At 52.7% G+C, this 17318-nt stretch overlaps 1 protein-coding gene across 3 annotated transcripts in view; it reads left to right on the top strand.

Moving 5' to 3' along the window:
* The first annotated feature begins 2127 nt into the window (after positions 1-2127).
* Positions 2128-17318, top strand: part of LOC112944467 (gamma-aminobutyric acid receptor subunit gamma-4) — a 28503-nt gene continuing 13312 nt past the window's right edge. Inside the window, exons 1-4 of one of the 3 annotated variants that reach the window (XM_026035906.1) lie at positions 2128-2167; positions 2706-2759; positions 2889-3037; positions 3266-3333. In XM_026035906.1, coding sequence (XP_025891691.1) covers positions 2154-2167; positions 2706-2759; positions 2889-3037; positions 3266-3333 — 285 coding nt within the window. In that variant the 5' untranslated portion in view covers positions 2128-2153. Of the gene's footprint in view, positions 2168-2269; positions 2287-2705; positions 2760-2888; positions 3038-3265; positions 3334-17318 lie in introns of those variants that run through there. The other 2 variants (XM_026035907.1, XM_026035908.1) reach the window with 2 other exon arrangements.

The raw sequence follows: 17318 nt of genomic DNA, 5'->3' as shown, positions 1-17318 counted from the left end.
GTCCTGCCTCGCATGAGCCCATCCCAGCAAAGCTGGCGCCAGAGATGCTCGGTGCCGAGGTGACTGCAACCCACCCGTGACTGTGGCACCGTGGTCGGCGCTGCTGTCACTCCACCRAGGGGGCCTGTGCTCAGCGCTGGTAGCAGGGTCCTCACACAGCCCTGCACCACCTAGAAAGCCAGTTTGATGCATGCCTGGAGCTACCAGACCCAACCAACACGGAGCGTGCTGTGACGGGGGGTACGGAGACTGTGAAATACATGGGTGCGGGTTAACGAGCCCCCTGTCCTTAAATCCTTTGGCTGCCTTTAATTTAGATTAATTTGCCTGGATGTTGCTGAGTCTACAAGCCCTTGGAGGCATTGGTGTGGGTGGCGGGAAGGATACGGTAGTATGCAGTAATTAGGGTTGACGAGAGGGCTTTTTAACTAAGTGAAATGTTGTCCTTGCGTCGCGTTGCTGTCTGCTCCCCTGGCGCTGGGGAGCAAGCGAGAGTCGTGCAGGGCCTGGGGGCCTGGAGCTGCCTTTGCAGAGCGTTCGCTAGCAGGGCCGTTCCTCGGGAGATGCGACACCCTTCCTGGATGTCCCTGCTCCTGCACTAGGGACGGCTGAGGGGACACATGCTTTTTCCCCGGCTGGTGCTGGTTTTAGTGTAAAACTGGACTAGTTCTTTGCTGATGCACTAAGTTGTACATAGGAGTGGATACACATCCCTGTCAAGCGCCATACCCCGGTATACTGGGGACTGGGGTGTTTGGGATCCCATGGCACAGTCGCTCTCCCCATCCCCATGCTGAGGTGAAAAATCTTGGGACAACTTGGAAACAGAGGGAGAGGAGCAGCCTGCCGGCTGGGCTAGGGCACGTTGCTGCGTGTGGCGACGAGCAACAGAGCCTCTTAGCTGGACACAGCAGCAACACTGTCCTYGTCTCGCAGGAACCTGAGGCACAGGAGGAGCGGGACTGAGGGTGAGGTAAGAGGCCAAGGCGCCCGTGCAGGGCAGTGCTCCTGGAGCATCCTGTGGTCCGAGGCCAGGACATATTTGCTGTGTGGTGGCAAGTGCCACAGGTTGCCGCAGCCTCGGCAGCAGTGGGCACTTCTGGGCTCTTCCCGATTTCAAGTGGGGCCACTGGGAAGAGAGACTGGGCAGGACTGGAAAGAGTCACCTTCCCTCCCAGCTAGTGACGGCTGGGACAGGGGGTGCGCATGCCTGCAGGAAAAGTGTATTTTCTCCAAGAAAAAAACTGACTTGTACTTAAAAACTGGCATGTATTAAAATGGCTTAGTCTGATTTAGCAGCCCGAGATTAGCTGCGTGAGCAGAAGGCCTTTTTCTGGCAGCGCCTCTGCTTCTGTAAGAGGGACRTGACTCTGGAAACGCCACCCCAAACCTCAGGGCATTAACACCAGACAGGGCAAAGCCAGCTAAGCTTGACCCAAGGCTGAGATCAGAGTAACTAGCTCGGTTAGGAGTGTTGAGGGCTCCAGTCCAGCAAGCGCATCCTGCCGAGGTTGCCTGAAACTCCCTAAACATCCGTAGAAAGTGCAGCACAATCAGACACACGGGTAAGAACGAGCTGAGGTGCCAAGACCGAGCGTGTGGCGGCAGGCGGCCGGCTGCGCAGATCTGATCCCTTGTCGGGGGACACGTCTCCACGCCTGCAAGCTGGGGAGATGCAAAGAGCTCTAAAGCGACCGCGAAAGCAAGTTTCATCTGGGGCTTTAAAAGGCGCTTCTGATAAATTAACTGCAACATGTCACTTGAATGCTTTTTTCCTCTCCGAGTACCTTTGCCAGGCTCTGCCTCCCCTGGTACTGAAGGGAGATGTGTATCAGYGGTGCCTGATTACACCTTGGAGCTGCGAGCCTCCAGCTGGGATGCGTCAACACAGCGGCAGCTCCCGCTGCGAGACCCTTTCTGACGCYGGAGCAGGTGACACGTTGACAGGGCAAATGCTGAGGGGGATGCGCCGGCTGCGGGACGGCTCAGCATCCTCACGCGCGTGGCTCTGGTGACAATRTTGTGAATGACCTGCCCGGAGCAGTGGCAGGTGGTTAGAATTTCCTGCGTGACCATGTGGGCCTAATTTAATTAGAGGGTTTAAGAAAGCTCCTTCAGGAAAAGAGGGAGGAGCAGAAGGTTTGGAGAAGGGCATGTTGGAAAGATGGTGAGAGAAGCTGTTGGCTCAGCGGCTCGTGTCCTGAGGAGGAGTTGAGCTTTTCCTGCCTGCCTGCAMACTGAAAGACCAAAAAAATAGCGTGGCTTTAAATGGAAGCTTGAGCCAAGGTTGGGGTGTACATGAGCTGATGAGTTGGAGCTGATGAGCACAGGGAATGGGTCCAGGGAATGGGTCGTGTCAGCTCCTGGCYACGGGGCAGAGGAGTTGGCATGAAGCTGGCGTTTCCTGGGGTCYGTGCGGGGTAGATGGCTGCGATCCTGGTCTGCGAGACTTGTGTGCTTGGTAGTTYTAGGACCTCTTTTTCTCTGAAATGCTTTTATGAGAACCGCCCCAAAATGCTGTCTTGTCGCTGTGCCCTTCCTCGGAGCACAGGGAGTGGGAGCAGCRGAGGTGGTCGGGGCTGGCAGGGCAGCCCCGGGAGCCGCCACGCAGGCGGAGAGGGCAGGGCTGGTCCCCAGCTCTGGGGATGAGCCCCGTGTTCCCGGAGGGAATCTGAGGAGGATGTGAAGTGCTTGTGTCCTGACAGCTGGTGGGAGGGACCCTGTGCTCCTGGGGACCCTGAAGGAAGCAAGGGTACCAGGTAAGTTGTCACCTTGGGAGCGCTGCTGAGAGATCCCTGCTCCTTTGAGCAGCCGTGGGCCCTCTGGCCTCTGAAAGCCAGTGCACCCAAAAGATGCCAGCGCAGTGTCTCTTTGTCTCCCTGCTCCAGGTGTGAAAGCACAGAGGAATATGATTACGATTACCTCAGCATCAATAAAACCTGGGTCCTCACCCCCAAGGCGCAGGAGACTGATGCCACGCAAATCCTCAACTCGCTGCTGAAGAACTATGACAACAAGCTGAGGCCYGACATTGGCAGTAAGTGTCCCTCAGAGCCACCCTTTGGGCAGCAGGGCCACAGGTGGTGACCTGCCCAGGGGTGTCCTGTGTTCTCCTCGTGGCTTTGTAGCTGCTGTAGTTGGGATTTCTAGGCAGGTGAAGCCACCGTGCTYGTGAACGCTCCCCAGCTTCTCCAGCCCCCTGTCCTGTGTCCTTTGCTGATGACCCCAGCCTCCTGCTCACATCCCCGTTTTATTTCCTTTGCAGTCAAGCCCACGTTTATCGACGTGGATATCTACGTGAACAGCATTGGGCCAGTATCTGTCATCCAAATGGTGAGTGGACATCGTTGGGAGAGTGTCATGAGTGTGAAAAAACCTAAGAACGAGGGGCTGGTTCTGCTGTCTGGTGGGCTGCATCCTGCTAGCTGGATGTGGCAYGAAGAAGCTCTCCTCACAGGAAGAGGTGGATTTGTGCCCCTTTTTGGGGAAAATGAGCTCTCAACTGCTGATTGCCGGAGCTAGGGAGGTTTTACAAGGTCCCCGTGTGTTGTAGTGGTGGCAGTGACCAGCCGTGCTCAGGACGGTGATGCTGATGCTCCCAATTCTGTGATGTGCAGACAGGTATCGCAGTGCAGAGCCTTGGCCTTGGCACAAGGGAGCTGGGGTTCTGGGGGCGAGCTYGGAGCCGGCTGCGAGGGGAGCAGCTCCCGGCAGGCCTGAAATAGGTATCCGGAGACGGTTGCTATGGCAATGGGCCGCTGGTGTGAAACGTGGGTGCCGGGGCCTGCGCCTCCCGTGCTGGGGAGCGGCAGGCGGGGCGGCCTGGATCCAGAGGCTCCGTTTCCAGCTGCTCCCGCCTTGGACTGACGGCGGCGCCGCTTCCGCAGCTTCCGCTCGTGGCTCGGGCCCTGCTGCACYGGGACTTGTGGAAATGTTTGGTGGAAATGCTCTTTCTGCTGTGAAGAACTTCCAGGTCTTGCAGCTCTGGAGAACAACTGTCAATTGCTTTCCACGGGAAACTTCTCTTTTTCTGCCTTTTTTATTTCCCCCCCCGCCCCCATCTTCTGTTTCATCAAAAATGCTGTCATGCTTTGAAAAACAATTTTGGCCATAGGGCAGTGTGGTCACAGGGAAAGGTAGCCAGGACAGTTTGGTTCTTCCTGTCTTTCTTAATGCAAAACTGAGCAGAAGTAAAAACAGCCTCCCTCAAACCTGAAAAGAGGGTATTTACGGAACAGGGATGTTCTGATAAAGTAAAAGAATTCTGTTGAACAAGCCCATTTGGTGGAGAGGGGTAGAGGTAGGAGAGGCATCCCAGGAATGGAGAGGCATTGTAGAGGTAGCGCTGCTCTCCCTCCAAAATGCATTTCAGCCTTGATGACTGAGCATGTGAAGGCACCATCAGGAGGCCCACCAGGGAAGTCCTCAAGTCAAAAAAAATTTCCTCTGGTTGTTGTCGTGGGTGTTTCCTGGAGGTGTGACTTTGTGTGGGCTGAAGTTACTTGACTGAGCCCCGTGAAGGGGGAGAGGAGCAAGGGGTGGGGAGAGTACCATCATGTTGCTGACCTCCATTCTGCTGTGGCCCTCCGAGCAGGACCAGTGATGTGGAGGGAGTGGGGAAGAGACCCTCRTGAAAGGGGCTGGGTCCATGGGAATGTGTTTGGGTGATGCACCCTCCTACTGATGGAGAACGCAGACTGTGGCAGGGATGTTGTAGGCGACTGTCCTGTCAGGTTTACACTGTCCTAGGATGTGCCAGGCAAAATACAAAGCAAAACCACTCTGTGCTACTTCATTCCTACTTCTTTCCCCTTCTCCTGTTTCGTTCCATGCCCCTGGGATGCCTTGCTCTGCTCCCCGTTACAGCATCGCTGCATGGCCGTGCAGCTTGAAGGAGGAAGGAATGGCTTACAAATCCAGTCTTGCTTCCATCTCCTCTCCGAGATGGAGATACCAGGCGTTGCTGCTAGATTGGTTTCCTAAGAAACGAAGCCTATGCAGTGGTGATGTGTACGTGAGTGCGTGCGTCCATCCCAGCGCTCCAATGACTYCTGATCCACTGGCCCAGTACCAGCCATGTTTGGCAGCATGTAGGCATTGTATGTATTTGGTTCCTGCAGTTTTTGTGAAAACAGGATGCCAGGCACAGATAATAGCCATCCTGTGGGATGGTAATAGCCATCCCCAATGTGGGAACAGTTATTGTGCGAGCTCAGCCCTGCCTAGACACCAGAGAATCCAGAGTGCTGCTGAGGACAGGCCTGTCTGTTCCTAGAGCAGCTGAACCAGGGTGCTTGGGCTCTTTCTAAGAGTCAGCCAGATAGCTGAGCGCTCCTAGGCTGGGGGTGTTGTGCTGTGTCCATCACAACCGGCTGCACAGTCTGCCCAAGGTGCCCRGATGCTGCCAGTGCAGGTGTCCTTGCTGGGTCCCAACCCACCCCTTGAAAGGCAAATCTGCAGCAGTGGCCAGTGGTTTAAGGACATTTCTGCCCTGGAATCCCTAAGCAGGCTCTGCAACCTTGTTCTCTCACCATCCCTTTAATAACTTCTGAATCTGTCATGCTTTTGAGCTTGACAGCCTTTCTCCTTGAGATCCTAGGTGAATACTGATGATACTAAAGAAGGCTGCACCCAAATSCTATAATTTTGGGTGGCAAACTTCTGCCATCTGTGTGGCTCATGCTTCCCCTTGCTCATGAGAGGTTGCATCCTGCTATAGCTTCTCCTAAAGAAATAAGAAAGGGGTTGCAATAAAGCCATGGTGCCACTGCTGGGCTTGGCTGATTTGCCTGCTCTTGTTTTGCTTTTTACTTTCCACTTGTGAAACAAATATAGCCACTCTGTGGGTCCTGCTGGTGTCGAAGGTACCGTCCAGATTGGCACTGCTGGGCAGGAGTACTTCCCAATGCCAGCGCTCTTCTCCTTTCCCACAGGTCTGGGGAGCTCTGCTTCCTCTCGATCCCAGGTCTGTCTTGGATGCCAGATCTCCACCATATACCACCATAACCGTGGCTCTTAGCATAGCCCCGTGCGGTCTGGGCATCCCAAGCCAGAAGCTACAGGACTCTGACAGCCTGGTGGAACTGGAGACTCTGGTTTAAGCAATATAGTTCCAGTATTAAGTAGGTGTCCTGTGGTCTCTTGCCCTCCCCTCAAAGAGTTAACTGCTCTCTGCTGCCTTGAGCCTGGCAATACCCTGGCAGTGCCTGGAGGCTGCTCCTGTGTAGCCGTGGCTCAACCTCAAAGTGATAAATCATGTCAGGATGCAAAACTGATTCAGGTCCTTAGAAATGAAAAGGTGATTTGAAAATGCCCTGCGTTGGGTGTGAATTCTGCATCCCCCTCATCGATCACTTGTCATAAATAACATTAATATTCGGGAGTCAGCAGAAAGCAGGCAGAGTTGGAGAGGGAAGAGACGCAAAGTGATTTCCTGGTATCTTTTGTAGACCAGAAGGGCTGTCTTGTTTCCCAYTTAGGTGTTCAGGCGAATTTGAAATTCTCTTTTTCCCTGCGAGAAGGACCTGGCTCTGGCATCCCAAGGGAGAACGAAAACATGGCAGCGACCTGAAGGAGGACCCAAGCTCTTGTGCCCCATYCCTGTGCTCTGCCTGTCACCCTCGGGCTGCTTGGTCCTCCATCTGCTTGGTGCTCCGGCCGTGGGGCCAGGCTGGGCTGGCAGCAAAGCCACCCGTGGGGCGGGCGATGCTCTCTGTGGGGCTGCCTATTGCCACAGGGATGGGGCAGGAGAAGCTCAGCTCTGAGATGAGMACATTTGGATGCCCCTTTAGGTGCCATGACATTGAGCGTTTGGGCGTCCCCCTCTCCTTGGCGTGTCACAAATCCCGGTGCTTTGATTTGGTGAGGAAAAACAACCTTGGTTCTCCGTGCCTGTTTGTGGAAGAGGTGCCAGGGAGGGCTGCAGCAGCCGGGGCCAAGACAGGAGACTTCGGGTTGAAATTTTCTGCTGACTGGTTGTTTGCTGGAGGGATTTGCTCCCGGTTTGTTTTTAAATGGCTCTGTTGCTGTAGATTATAGCTCTAACTGGTGTCAAGGGCACCTTGAGTTCTGGATCACCTTCCTCTAGGGCTATTTAACTCTCAGGAAAAGATGCTGTAGAAGTAAAGTGGTTGCCAAATATGGGGGTCAAATGTGTTTCGGACCTAAGTGTGTCCATGAAGTGTCCGTGAGAATCTGCATAGGTGGGAATGAAAAAGTTCAGCTCCTGGCTTGGGGACAGAGCGAGTCCTGCTCCGAGCTTCCTCCCAGAGACCCAGGCTGTTGTCTCCTTTGCTGCCTTTATCATTTGCAGAGCAAAATGCAAAGCTTGTATCTGAGCACGATGAGTGCAGCTCGATGCTGCAATAGCCTCCTGGCCAAAGTCCATGGGATGTCCCAATACCCATGTTCATTATTCCCCTCTTCCCTCTTTAAGAGATGCTGCATGCCATTAAATTTATAATGCTCTGCCTGGCTGCAGTAGTTACCATGCAACAAACTAAGGAAATTGAGGACGAGCAGCATACTCGCCCATGTCTGAAGTGTTGCAGAATAGATTCAGTAGATTTGCATGTGTGGTGCATTTGTGAAAACCCTGGGAAAAAAAGAGGGGAGAGAAAACAGGGGGGGAAATGTTTATTCGTTATYAGTTGATGAATAATTGATTTACAAACCTTGTCTTGTTAAACATGAATTAAATTCTCATTTGACACACTTTGTAATTTAGAAGTATAAGCACAGCGTGAGTGAACAGAGCTCCTCACTGACTGCTTCCATGTGAATCCCAAGTAGCTGGGGAAGAGGGTTTGGGTTTGGAAGCTGAAGCTGGCGGAGGGAGAGCCGGGAGGAAGGGGCTTTGGTGCCGAAAGGCTTCAGCTCCACCTCCTTCTAGGGATTTCTGCCCTCTTCGTGAGGCCGAATCGCAGCCCAGCGGGRCTCAGCAGCCTCACCGGAGCCCTTGGGTGTCCGTGCCCAAGTCCCGTGCCAAGGAACGGAGCCCACGCTCCGCTGGAAGCAGCGGGAGCCGCTGCGGGAAGCCCTGGGCTGCCGCCGGGGCTGTCCTGCTGCGAGGCTTGGGTTAATATCCTCGTTTCTTCTTAATAGATGGGGGAAGCAAGGCCAGTAATAATTGTCTGGCTCCGAGGAACACTTAAGTCTTGATTATACTTGGCTTTGGCTGCTTTGGAATAAGTAGGGAGGAAATGAAATGGAAATGGCATACTACTTAAGATGCTTGMATATGTGAGCACGAGATAAGCCTATAGGTAAAGGAAATTCGTTGCGCCTCCCCTCTCTCTTCCCCCCCCGCTCCACTTTCCCGATGCTAATAGACTCCAGMAGTCGCACAGCACTTCTCCACGAGAAGGACTTTAAAAGCTTCACAAATGTCTCCCTAGGAAGCACGGGGGTAGCCCTGGAAGCTCACAGCCCTGCTGCACCCGCGTCTTGGGCGCARCGYGATGCTGAAGCACCCAGGGGTGTTYGGCTTGACCTGGCCTGCGGGCACCAAGYTGGGCTTCAGCGTGAATCTCCTCAGGGTGCACAGGGCACACACTAAGCTAACRTGCTAGGGCAGTTTTTRGTCCCTGTCAAAGACAAATGTCACAAATCACGAGCCTCAGAGAAGCAGCCCTAATGAAATAAATGAGTTATTCCCATCCGGAACATATCCCAGGAGCTTTGCAAGATTCAGGGTCTGCTCCCAAACCAGAAAAGGGCCGATTTATTCACTGTGAATAATTCAACCAGCTCCATTTATTATCCAGAACATATACTAATCCCCTCCAGATATTTTCAGTGTGACATCCGTGTCGGTATTTTATTTATAGGCTGTTTACTGTGCAGAAAACAGGAGTCCGTTATCAGCAGAGATGAACAGAAAGCTGGGCTTCTGCCTCTAAAATTGGTGCTAAATAAAATATGAGAATCTGGACAGCTGCCTCCTGGAGGGAAAAGTGCTTTTCTTYGGAGGTATTTCTGGAGAGCAAAGCCCCGAAGTTAATTAATATCTGTGCTCCCTCGCCAGCCGGTGAATGGGGAATGTGGCTGGATTTGCTCAGGTTTCTGAAACCAGCTGCTGCGCTATCAGTGCTGGCAAACGGGCCCCTTCRTGTAAGCGGCAGCTCCAGCAGGACCCCGGACCGCAGGCAAGACGGGCAAGTCAACGCTCATAATTAAGTAAGTGGCTCTTGTAAATTCCTTCACGGACACGATTTCTGACTTTCCGCTGGCAGGAACAGCTCCGATCTGCATTCGTTTCATGCCCGTCTTCAGAGCAAACTCCCGTTTGCTCACTGGTCTTTCTGTGGGTTTGCAATTAGTCTGAACGCTCGCGGGCAGCTGCAGACRGGCACTTTCTGCGGGCGCTTCCAGAGCAGCCTGTGTCCTTGCCGTGCYCAGGGGTGAGTGGCTGTCACTTGTAATTCCCCACTGCTACCCACAGAAAATGCTCCGGTGTCACTCGTGACAACAGCGGCTGCATCTGCAGGTGCCTCTGCCCGCCTGTGGGTTTCTGCGTCAGTACAAGAGGGATGTGGAGCTTTTAGAGAGGGTCCGGTGGAAGGCAACAAAGATAATGGAGGGACTGGAGCCTCTATTGTACAAGGAAAGACTGAGGGAGTTGGGCCTGTTTAGCCTGGAGAGAAGGTTGAGAGGGTATCTGATCAATATGCATAAGAAGTGCCTGAAGGGTGAATGTAGCGAAGAAGGAGCCAAGCTCTTCTCAGCGGTGGCCAGTGACAGGACAAGGGACAATGGGTATAAGTTGAAACACAGGAAACTCCATTTCCATATGAGGAGGAACAACTTTACTGTGAGGGTGATAGAGCCCTCAAAGAGGCTGCCAAGGGAGGTCGTGGAGTCTCCTTCTCTGGAGGTCTTGAAAACCCACCTGGATGTGACCGGGTGTCCCGTGCTCTGGGTGTCCCTGCTGGAGCAGGGAGGTTGGACTAGATCTCTAGAGGTGCCTTCCAACCTTAATGATTCTGTGATCTTGGGGGCCCATTGGGACGGCTTTCCATGCACCTTTCCTCGCACCCGGGGAAGTGGCTGGGACGATACCCTCCCATCCTGGCAGCCCCTCCTAGGGCATCAGAATAGGGCATCAGAAGAGATTTTTGTCACCAGGCCCGGAGGTGGGGGGAAGGCCCGTTTGCCCATAGTGGCCGTGCGTGGGGTCTCGGGGCCGTTGTGGACAGCGGCGCGTTGCTGAGAGTGGTGCGTTGCTGAGGAGAGCGCCGAGGCGGCCATTTTCCTCACAAACATGTTGGCTAATGGAGCTGCTTGTAGCTTACGTGGAGGCCTCTTGCTTCGTCCTGCAGAGACACGTGTTTGTGGACAGGCCGGGAATCGTGTGGCTGGTTCTGGTACTGATCTGTGCTCCGAACCTCGTTAAATTGATCCTTCCAAGTCCAAGGGAAAGCGCTGCTGTGTCACCTCTGAAAGATACGGGCTCCGAGCTGCACCAATAGTTGTCTAAGTTGTCTAATAGTCTAATAGTTGTCTAATAGTTGTCTAAGTTGTCTAATAGTTGTCTAATAGTTGATGGGCTGAGTTATTCTTAAGGCAGAGTTAAGGCAGAGTTCAAGATATTTAAGCAGCATGAGGGAAAAGTCCAAGAACTGGTCAGCGATGAGGGTTTCCAGCTCAGGGAGGACAGGCAGCCAGGACTCTTGCCGAGGCGGTTTCTGTCCCTCTCTGCCCTCATGGGACAAACAGCCGAAGTTMAGAGATCAGCTATAAAGCCTCTTTGGGAGAAAAGGACTTTATGGGCAATGAGAACATTTAATTTTAGTAGCATCAGCTTGTTTTTATTTGATTTTCATGTGATGGCAAATTCTGTCCTGTGGCTCCAGCATCAAAATAAGCATTTGTGTGTAAAAATTGGAGTCAAGTGGATGAAATAGATGATGGTAAAACGTAATATATGGAGAGGGGAAAGAATTCTGAATGAAACAATGAAGTTGAGGTAATTAATCCTAAGTTGTAACACTTTTAGTTTATGTTCAACTGAAGCTCTCTCTAAATGGAAATTTAAATAGAAACGGGTTCTGTTTCTCACATCCTCAAGTGAAGCAGTCCTGCTTCTCCCAGGAAAGTTGCTCTAAACGTCGCCCGAAAAAGAGCCCGTTCTTCAGCATTCAGCGCTCGTGGATGACCGGAGGCAATCCACATCAAGGACCTCTTTGTGCCTTGATCTTTGAGGCCCAATATTCAGTGTGCTGCAGCCCGTATCTGTGCAGAGGAAGAGCAGTTTTCAGATTGGGATGAAAGGAGCGAATGGAAAGAGGTGCTGCTCTCCAGCCAAGTCCTCCTCTTCTGGTCGCTCCGAGCGGTGAAGGTCAGGACCCATTGGTAGCTGGGTGCTAGGTCAGMGGTGGGTTTTCCCCCCATCGTAGAGGGGCTGCTCAGCTCGCCAGGGGCTTCCCACCAAGGCGGGCAGAGCTCTCCACTGGTGAGTCAAAGCAGTCAGGAATGTATTTTGGGGAGAATCCCATCCCCATGTGCATGGGGAGCAGGGAAGGTCACAGCAGCACTTGGCTAATAGTGCTCACTTTGTTTTTCACCCCTCCTGCCCTGTTTCACCTCTCTTCTCCCTTATCTGTGCTCGCTTATCTGTATCTCCCATGCCAGACCTGTGTCCTCTGAATGATCTTCTACACTCCTCTGTAGAGACACCGGTGTTTTCTTAGTAGCRGAGTGGGGACAAGGAGACAAGATGTTCCATGGAGACATGAGGCGGAGAAATGGGAAATGTTTGTGGGAGGTRGGTTGTTGTTCTTGCCACCACAGCAAGGTAGGAGGACTAGGACTGGAACTGCATGAACTTCTCTTTGTTTACTCCTTAGAGTAGTTGAAGGCAAAGGCAATGATAATGATTAAGCTGCTAATTTCCTTCCACRGTCTGGCAGTGGTGGATGGCAGACGTGCCCAGAGGCTGCAGCCCTGATTTTTTTTGTGGATCTGTACTATGTGTGAAGACCAGCTCATCCCTGGCTCCTCATGTGTGATGGGGTGGGGATGGGGCTGGCAGCAAGGTGTCTGCTGGGGCACTACTTGCTGCCAGCCTCAGTCACATAGTGATGATGCAGAAACCTAGGTGAGGGACCAGGTACCAGGTGTGGGAGGCTGTGTGTGAACCCCCTTTTGGGAAGGAGTCAGTAAGTCCAGAGTGGCCCTGAACCGCAGCGCAGCTGCTYTGCAGAGCTTTCAGGGGGATCTGAGGAGTAAATCTTGCCAGGAGGGTAAGGAGGGAGCCGGGAACGGGAATGTTAGGCCCGCAGTTTGCATCACGAGGAGTGAACCGTTGCGTGAAGGCAGCCTCCCTTCCCAGTGCCCGTGGCTGTTTGCACGGGAGCTTTGCAGTCAGGTTCCTGCAGAGCTGGCCGCCAGCTTCAGTCCGCATCGGTGCCGAGGTCTCCTTAGATGCTGCCCATTTTTCTTTTTGTGGCCTGATTTGTTTCTCCTGGCTATTTTCCTCAACCTGGTGCTTTCTGAAATCTCATTAGGGCAGGACTGTGATTTTTATGGTGTCGTGAAAAGAAGGGCTGAGAAAAAAAAAAGTGAGAAGGAGCTAAATTGAGAAACTGGCAGGGCAGGAAGAGAAAGCTGGAAGCACAGCAAGGGGTCGTGAGAAACAACATGAAATAGGTTTCCTTGAAAGAGTCCGCGGAGCACAGTGTGCTCCCGGCCTCTTTCCTCTYCATTTTGGACCAGGAGAGAACAGTGTCAGGAGTGAGGATTTCTGCAGAGGGCACAAAACCCACCCCCTTGGCAAAAGCTGAACGACTTCAGTTTTTTCTCATTTGCTTTCCTTTTTATTTATTTTTTTTTTCCCCTTGAGGGTGAGGGCTAGAAAGGGATTTATACAAGCAAATCCTGGCTTTCCTCTTGGGCAGTGCAAGGGTTTTTGTGCAGTCCCACCTGCTCTTGGGAGAGGAGGAGGGCTCAGGAGCTGGGCTGGTTCCGTGGGTATCATCCTGTCTCAGTGGTGTGTGCAGAGGTGGACCGCACGACCTGCCTCCCCAGGCAGTGCAAAKGGCACTGGGGGTAAGTGAGAATCAGACCTTAAATCTCAGAGGGGCAGCTGATTTTTGCCATSGTGCAGCAGCAGAATTAGGGTCTGACAAACCCAGCGGTGCTGCCAGACTGCAGGTCCCTTCTGTATCAGGTGCCAGATTGGAGAGGGGGAGAAATGCCCAGCATTTAGAACTGGACACCYCCAGAAACCCGTGGGGCCCCTCTATCTACCCTCACCTCTTACCTGGTGCAGTGGCACATGGTGCAGTGACCATTGCTCCCTCATCCCCTGTGGCATCAGGCTGCCCACCTAGGTGCCTCATTTTAATCACAGAGAGGTGTAAATGAAGAAATACCAGCCTCTCCTCTTACCTTGAGGCGGTAACTGCATGCAGTGACACTGCTCCATTCCTCTTTCAGCCCTTTCAAAGGAGGTTTCTTCTTGTCTTGTCAAACACCTGATGTGCCTCGCTCCTCACCTCTTCTCTCCCCTCCCTCCCCTTTGCCTTCCTGCTCAGGATTGCTTCAAGCCCAGCACCCTGGGGAGCTTTTGAGCATTCGGCAGGAAGGCTCGACGTGCCAACAAGACTTCTGACATGCCTGGCTTTGCTCTGCAAGCAGCCCAGGCAGGTCTTAGAGATCACAGTAACTGAGCTGCATCCTTGCTTGCATTGGAAGGTGCTTACGGGTGACTTTCCACCCAGTGCGTGTCCTGTCCTGGAGGTGGTGGGGAAAAAAACAGACTAAAAGAAGGCAGCTCCCTCCATGTGCTGCTCTGTGTAATAATTTGTTGAAGTATTTAGTGTCTTCCCCCTGAATTATGCTGCCCCATCTGCATGTGGCAGCTGCCCCGTGTCCACGGTGCTGCCTTTGCAGCAATAACCTCGCCAGGGAGAGCACAGACAGACTGCGCTTCTATAAACCTGAGTCTGGCTGATGTCATGTCTCGACTCAAGGACTTTCCTTGGTCCTTTGGGTAATAACTGTTAATCAGATGCTAAAACACACACATCCAGGTCACAGGCCCCAGGGGCTCGCAGTGACAGACTCCGTGTGCCAGGMTACGTTCCTGTGGAAAGAGGCACAGACCCCGTGGAAATTGCGAGCGATCTTGGGGTTTCACATGAGGTGGTAACGTCACGGAAGGACAGCGAGGGGTGTAGCAAGGGAACACCTCAAAATGCAGGAGGACGTAGGCTCCTCCAAATAGCCAATAAGCTCCGGTTCTTGGATGCTGTGGGCATAAGAGATGACTTTTCCTGGTTAGCAGGAAGCCAGTGTTGGGTTATTCCAAAGCAGGATGGAGAGAAAACAGCTGATGTTTGACCATGCTCAGAGCACTTCACCCTCAGAGCAGTTAATCTTCCCAGCACCTGGATGGTGTGCATCTGGGATCCTGGAGGATGCCAGCGCTCCAGCTTCCCATTCTTGCGTTTGTCCCTCTCTGGTTTGTCCTCACCATGGTGCCCGTTCCGTGTGGGGGAAGCTTCAACGGTGCAGGGAATTGCACAGCTGTCCCGGGAAGTGCGTGTCTCTGCATCCAGCCATGAGAAGGTGGCCCTGGTCGCACGTGGGTGGGAGCAAGTGTGAGCAGAGGGGTGTGGGATCATGCAGCTAGAGAGCTCCAAAGCCAACACTTGGGTTTTTTTATTTAATCCCCCTGTCCAGTTCCCACTTACAAGCCCTGAYTGGGGGACTGCAGCTGACAGTGGCGTGTACAGCTTGTCCTCTTTGAAGGCTCCTGGCAAGAGCGATGATTTTTAACAGCAAGTTTTGTATTATAAAAAGAACACTGTCTCTGCTGAGATTCCCTGGACAGAGGTGAAAGGCATCGTGACAAGGACAGTGCTGCCAGTGCTGCTGCAGAAGTGGAGCAGATGGGAAGGTCAGTGTGTCACCTTGAACGCGCGCGCCGTCAGAGCTGTGCCCGTGCCGCCCTCGTCGCACCAGCGTCACGGCAGAAAGCTCTCCGGGGTCCAGGCTGCAGGGAGAAGGACTCGGAASCGTAATGGGAACTGATGATCTCTCTCTTTCGCTCTTTGTGCTGTGGAGATAAAACTCGGCCTCCAGCCACTCTGGAGCCGCTGTCCCACCGCTCCTTAAGGTGCCTGGTGTCAGGCAAGARCTTCCACAGTTAACAGCCATCCTCGCTGCTTGCTGCTTTTTAGAAGTGATCACTCATGTCCAGCCAGAAGCGTATTCCTGCCTGCAAGCTGTGAGGATGGTAAGGTGTAAATCACCTTAAAATGAGGTTATTCTGTTGRCTTACCAGAGTGCAGAGAGTGTCTCTGGACGTTTTGCTGTCACCGAGCAYGTGCCTTGGGCCACGGAAGCAGCTCCCCGGGCCTGTGATTTTGTCGGATCTCTTGCAGGCTTGGAGGGACGGAGGGGATGTCTGTGGTGGGGAAGCCCTCGCCTGCACAGGGCAGGGTGTTCAGGGCGGTGCTGCCCCGAGGGGCAACGCTTGGAGCAACTCCTGTTTTGCAGGAAAAAGGGCAGCCTGGAGGAGAAGCTTCCTGGCTTGTAGTGAGCTGCACAGGGGCGCCCAGCCAGGCCTTGGAAGAAATGCACCCTGAGGCTTCCCTGATAACCCCAGCAGGGATCGTCGGGATTGCRGCGCCTGGAAGGGCTTGCGCTCAGTGCCCACTTTGTTCAGCTCCGCAGTTAAGCACAGACCTGTCGGATTCACATGAGTCCACCTTGAAACGTGAGCCATGCTTCCCAGGAAAGCCGCCTGATTGCAGCAYGGCGAGGGACCCCTCCTGGAGCTGCAAAGGGAATGAGACTCCGAGCATAAAGAATAATATCAAACTACGAAGCCTAGCATGAGACTGGTGTATTAATCCCTCATCCCAGCTGTTACTGAGGATTTTTTGCAAGGCATCCCTCCTGAAGAGAAAATGGAGATATCTGTTGCCTGGTTTCTATCTCCTCTATTTGGAGGAGGTTTTTTTTGCTGTTAAATGCACAAAAAAGTTGCAAAGCACATCCCGCAGTCCTTAATTTTTACCCTGATTTAGGGAGACCTCTTCCTCTTGTGGCATTGCGTCTCTCTCCGTGGCATTTGTCAGAGAGCTGAGCTCTTAGAGCTGGATCTTGTTGACGAACAGAGAGGGACCGTGGAGCATTGACTCCTCAGAGCCCCATTAAACCCTCTCTGGAGGGAGTCACACAAATAGCACAGACCCGCTCGCTCAGAGCCGTTTAGAAATTACACATCACAGGGATCTTCTGGCACTGCAGAGCTGCGTTTGTTTGGCGTGCAAGGGAGCCTCAAAAYGCACACCCTTGGCTGCAGGTTGTGTCGCACTAACCCTGTGAGTTTAAGCCATTGATCTACAGTTAGGTGACCCAAACCCATAGCAACTCTGAGCACGGGCTGGAAGTTAACCTGGGGTAGCTTTGTGGGGCCAAACCGAGGAGGAAATTCTGGCTGATTCCCCAAATGCGCACGTGAGACCACACGGAGGCAGAGAGAAGGYGCAGGAAGGAGCTAACCCAGATTGGAAGCCCCTCTTGTTTCAGGGCTTTGGTGTAGGAGCTGAGGTCTGGAYTTCAGGTGAGTGCTTGGAATGGGATGGTTGAAATGGGAGGCGCTCTAGGACCACGAGGCGCAGGGCAGAGCAGCTGGGTGAGATGATGCCACTGATGGCACTGCTTGGTGTCCAACAGTGACAAGAGCAGCCAGGTCCCACTTGTCCTGTAGGGCAGGCTGATTTCTGGATTTTTTTTTTTCCTTTTTTGGCAATTAAAATTTGGGAGGTTTCCTCTGAAACAACTTTTCCCAACAAAATTCCAGAGCTTTTCATTCAATTTTTTTTTTTAATGGAAGGTTTTAAAAATGGATTAAAATGTTTTCKTTAGCTTTTCGTATTTTTTCTTCCAAGATGAAATTATCCTGCCAACTCCACATCCGCATATTTCCACAAACACTCTTTTGTGAGCCAGATTAATTAATTGTTTTGAAATTTCACCATTTTTTGTAAACAAGAGTCCACCAGTGCCTATGCTCTTGATATGAGGAAACAAAACGAGGCCTGATGAGTGATGTGGARATGATTGGGGTGACCAGGGACGGCTGGGGACAGGCTGGAAGGCTGAGGTGGATCTGAGCCCACCCAGCTCATTACAGAGATGCTACAGGGCATGCCTTGGCTTTGGATATACACATGGGCATATGTGCAGTAGGTTGCCTTCAGTATTTGCTTTACTTGTAGTTTGCTTTGTTGTTTTACTGAAGTTTGGGGTGATATTGTTTGCATGTCAACATGTGCGTGCTGCTCCAAATGTGCTCCAAATGG

The sequence above is a fragment of the Nothoprocta perdicaria genome, unplaced genomic scaffold (genome assembly GCF_003342845.1).
Source record: "Nothoprocta perdicaria isolate Ctin4 unplaced genomic scaffold, notPer1 scaffold_17, whole genome shotgun sequence".
Lineage (NCBI taxonomy): Eukaryota > Metazoa > Chordata > Aves > Tinamiformes > Tinamidae > Nothoprocta > Nothoprocta perdicaria.
Note: the sequence above shows the minus strand (reverse complement) of the source record. Positions and strands in the feature narration are given on the sequence as shown.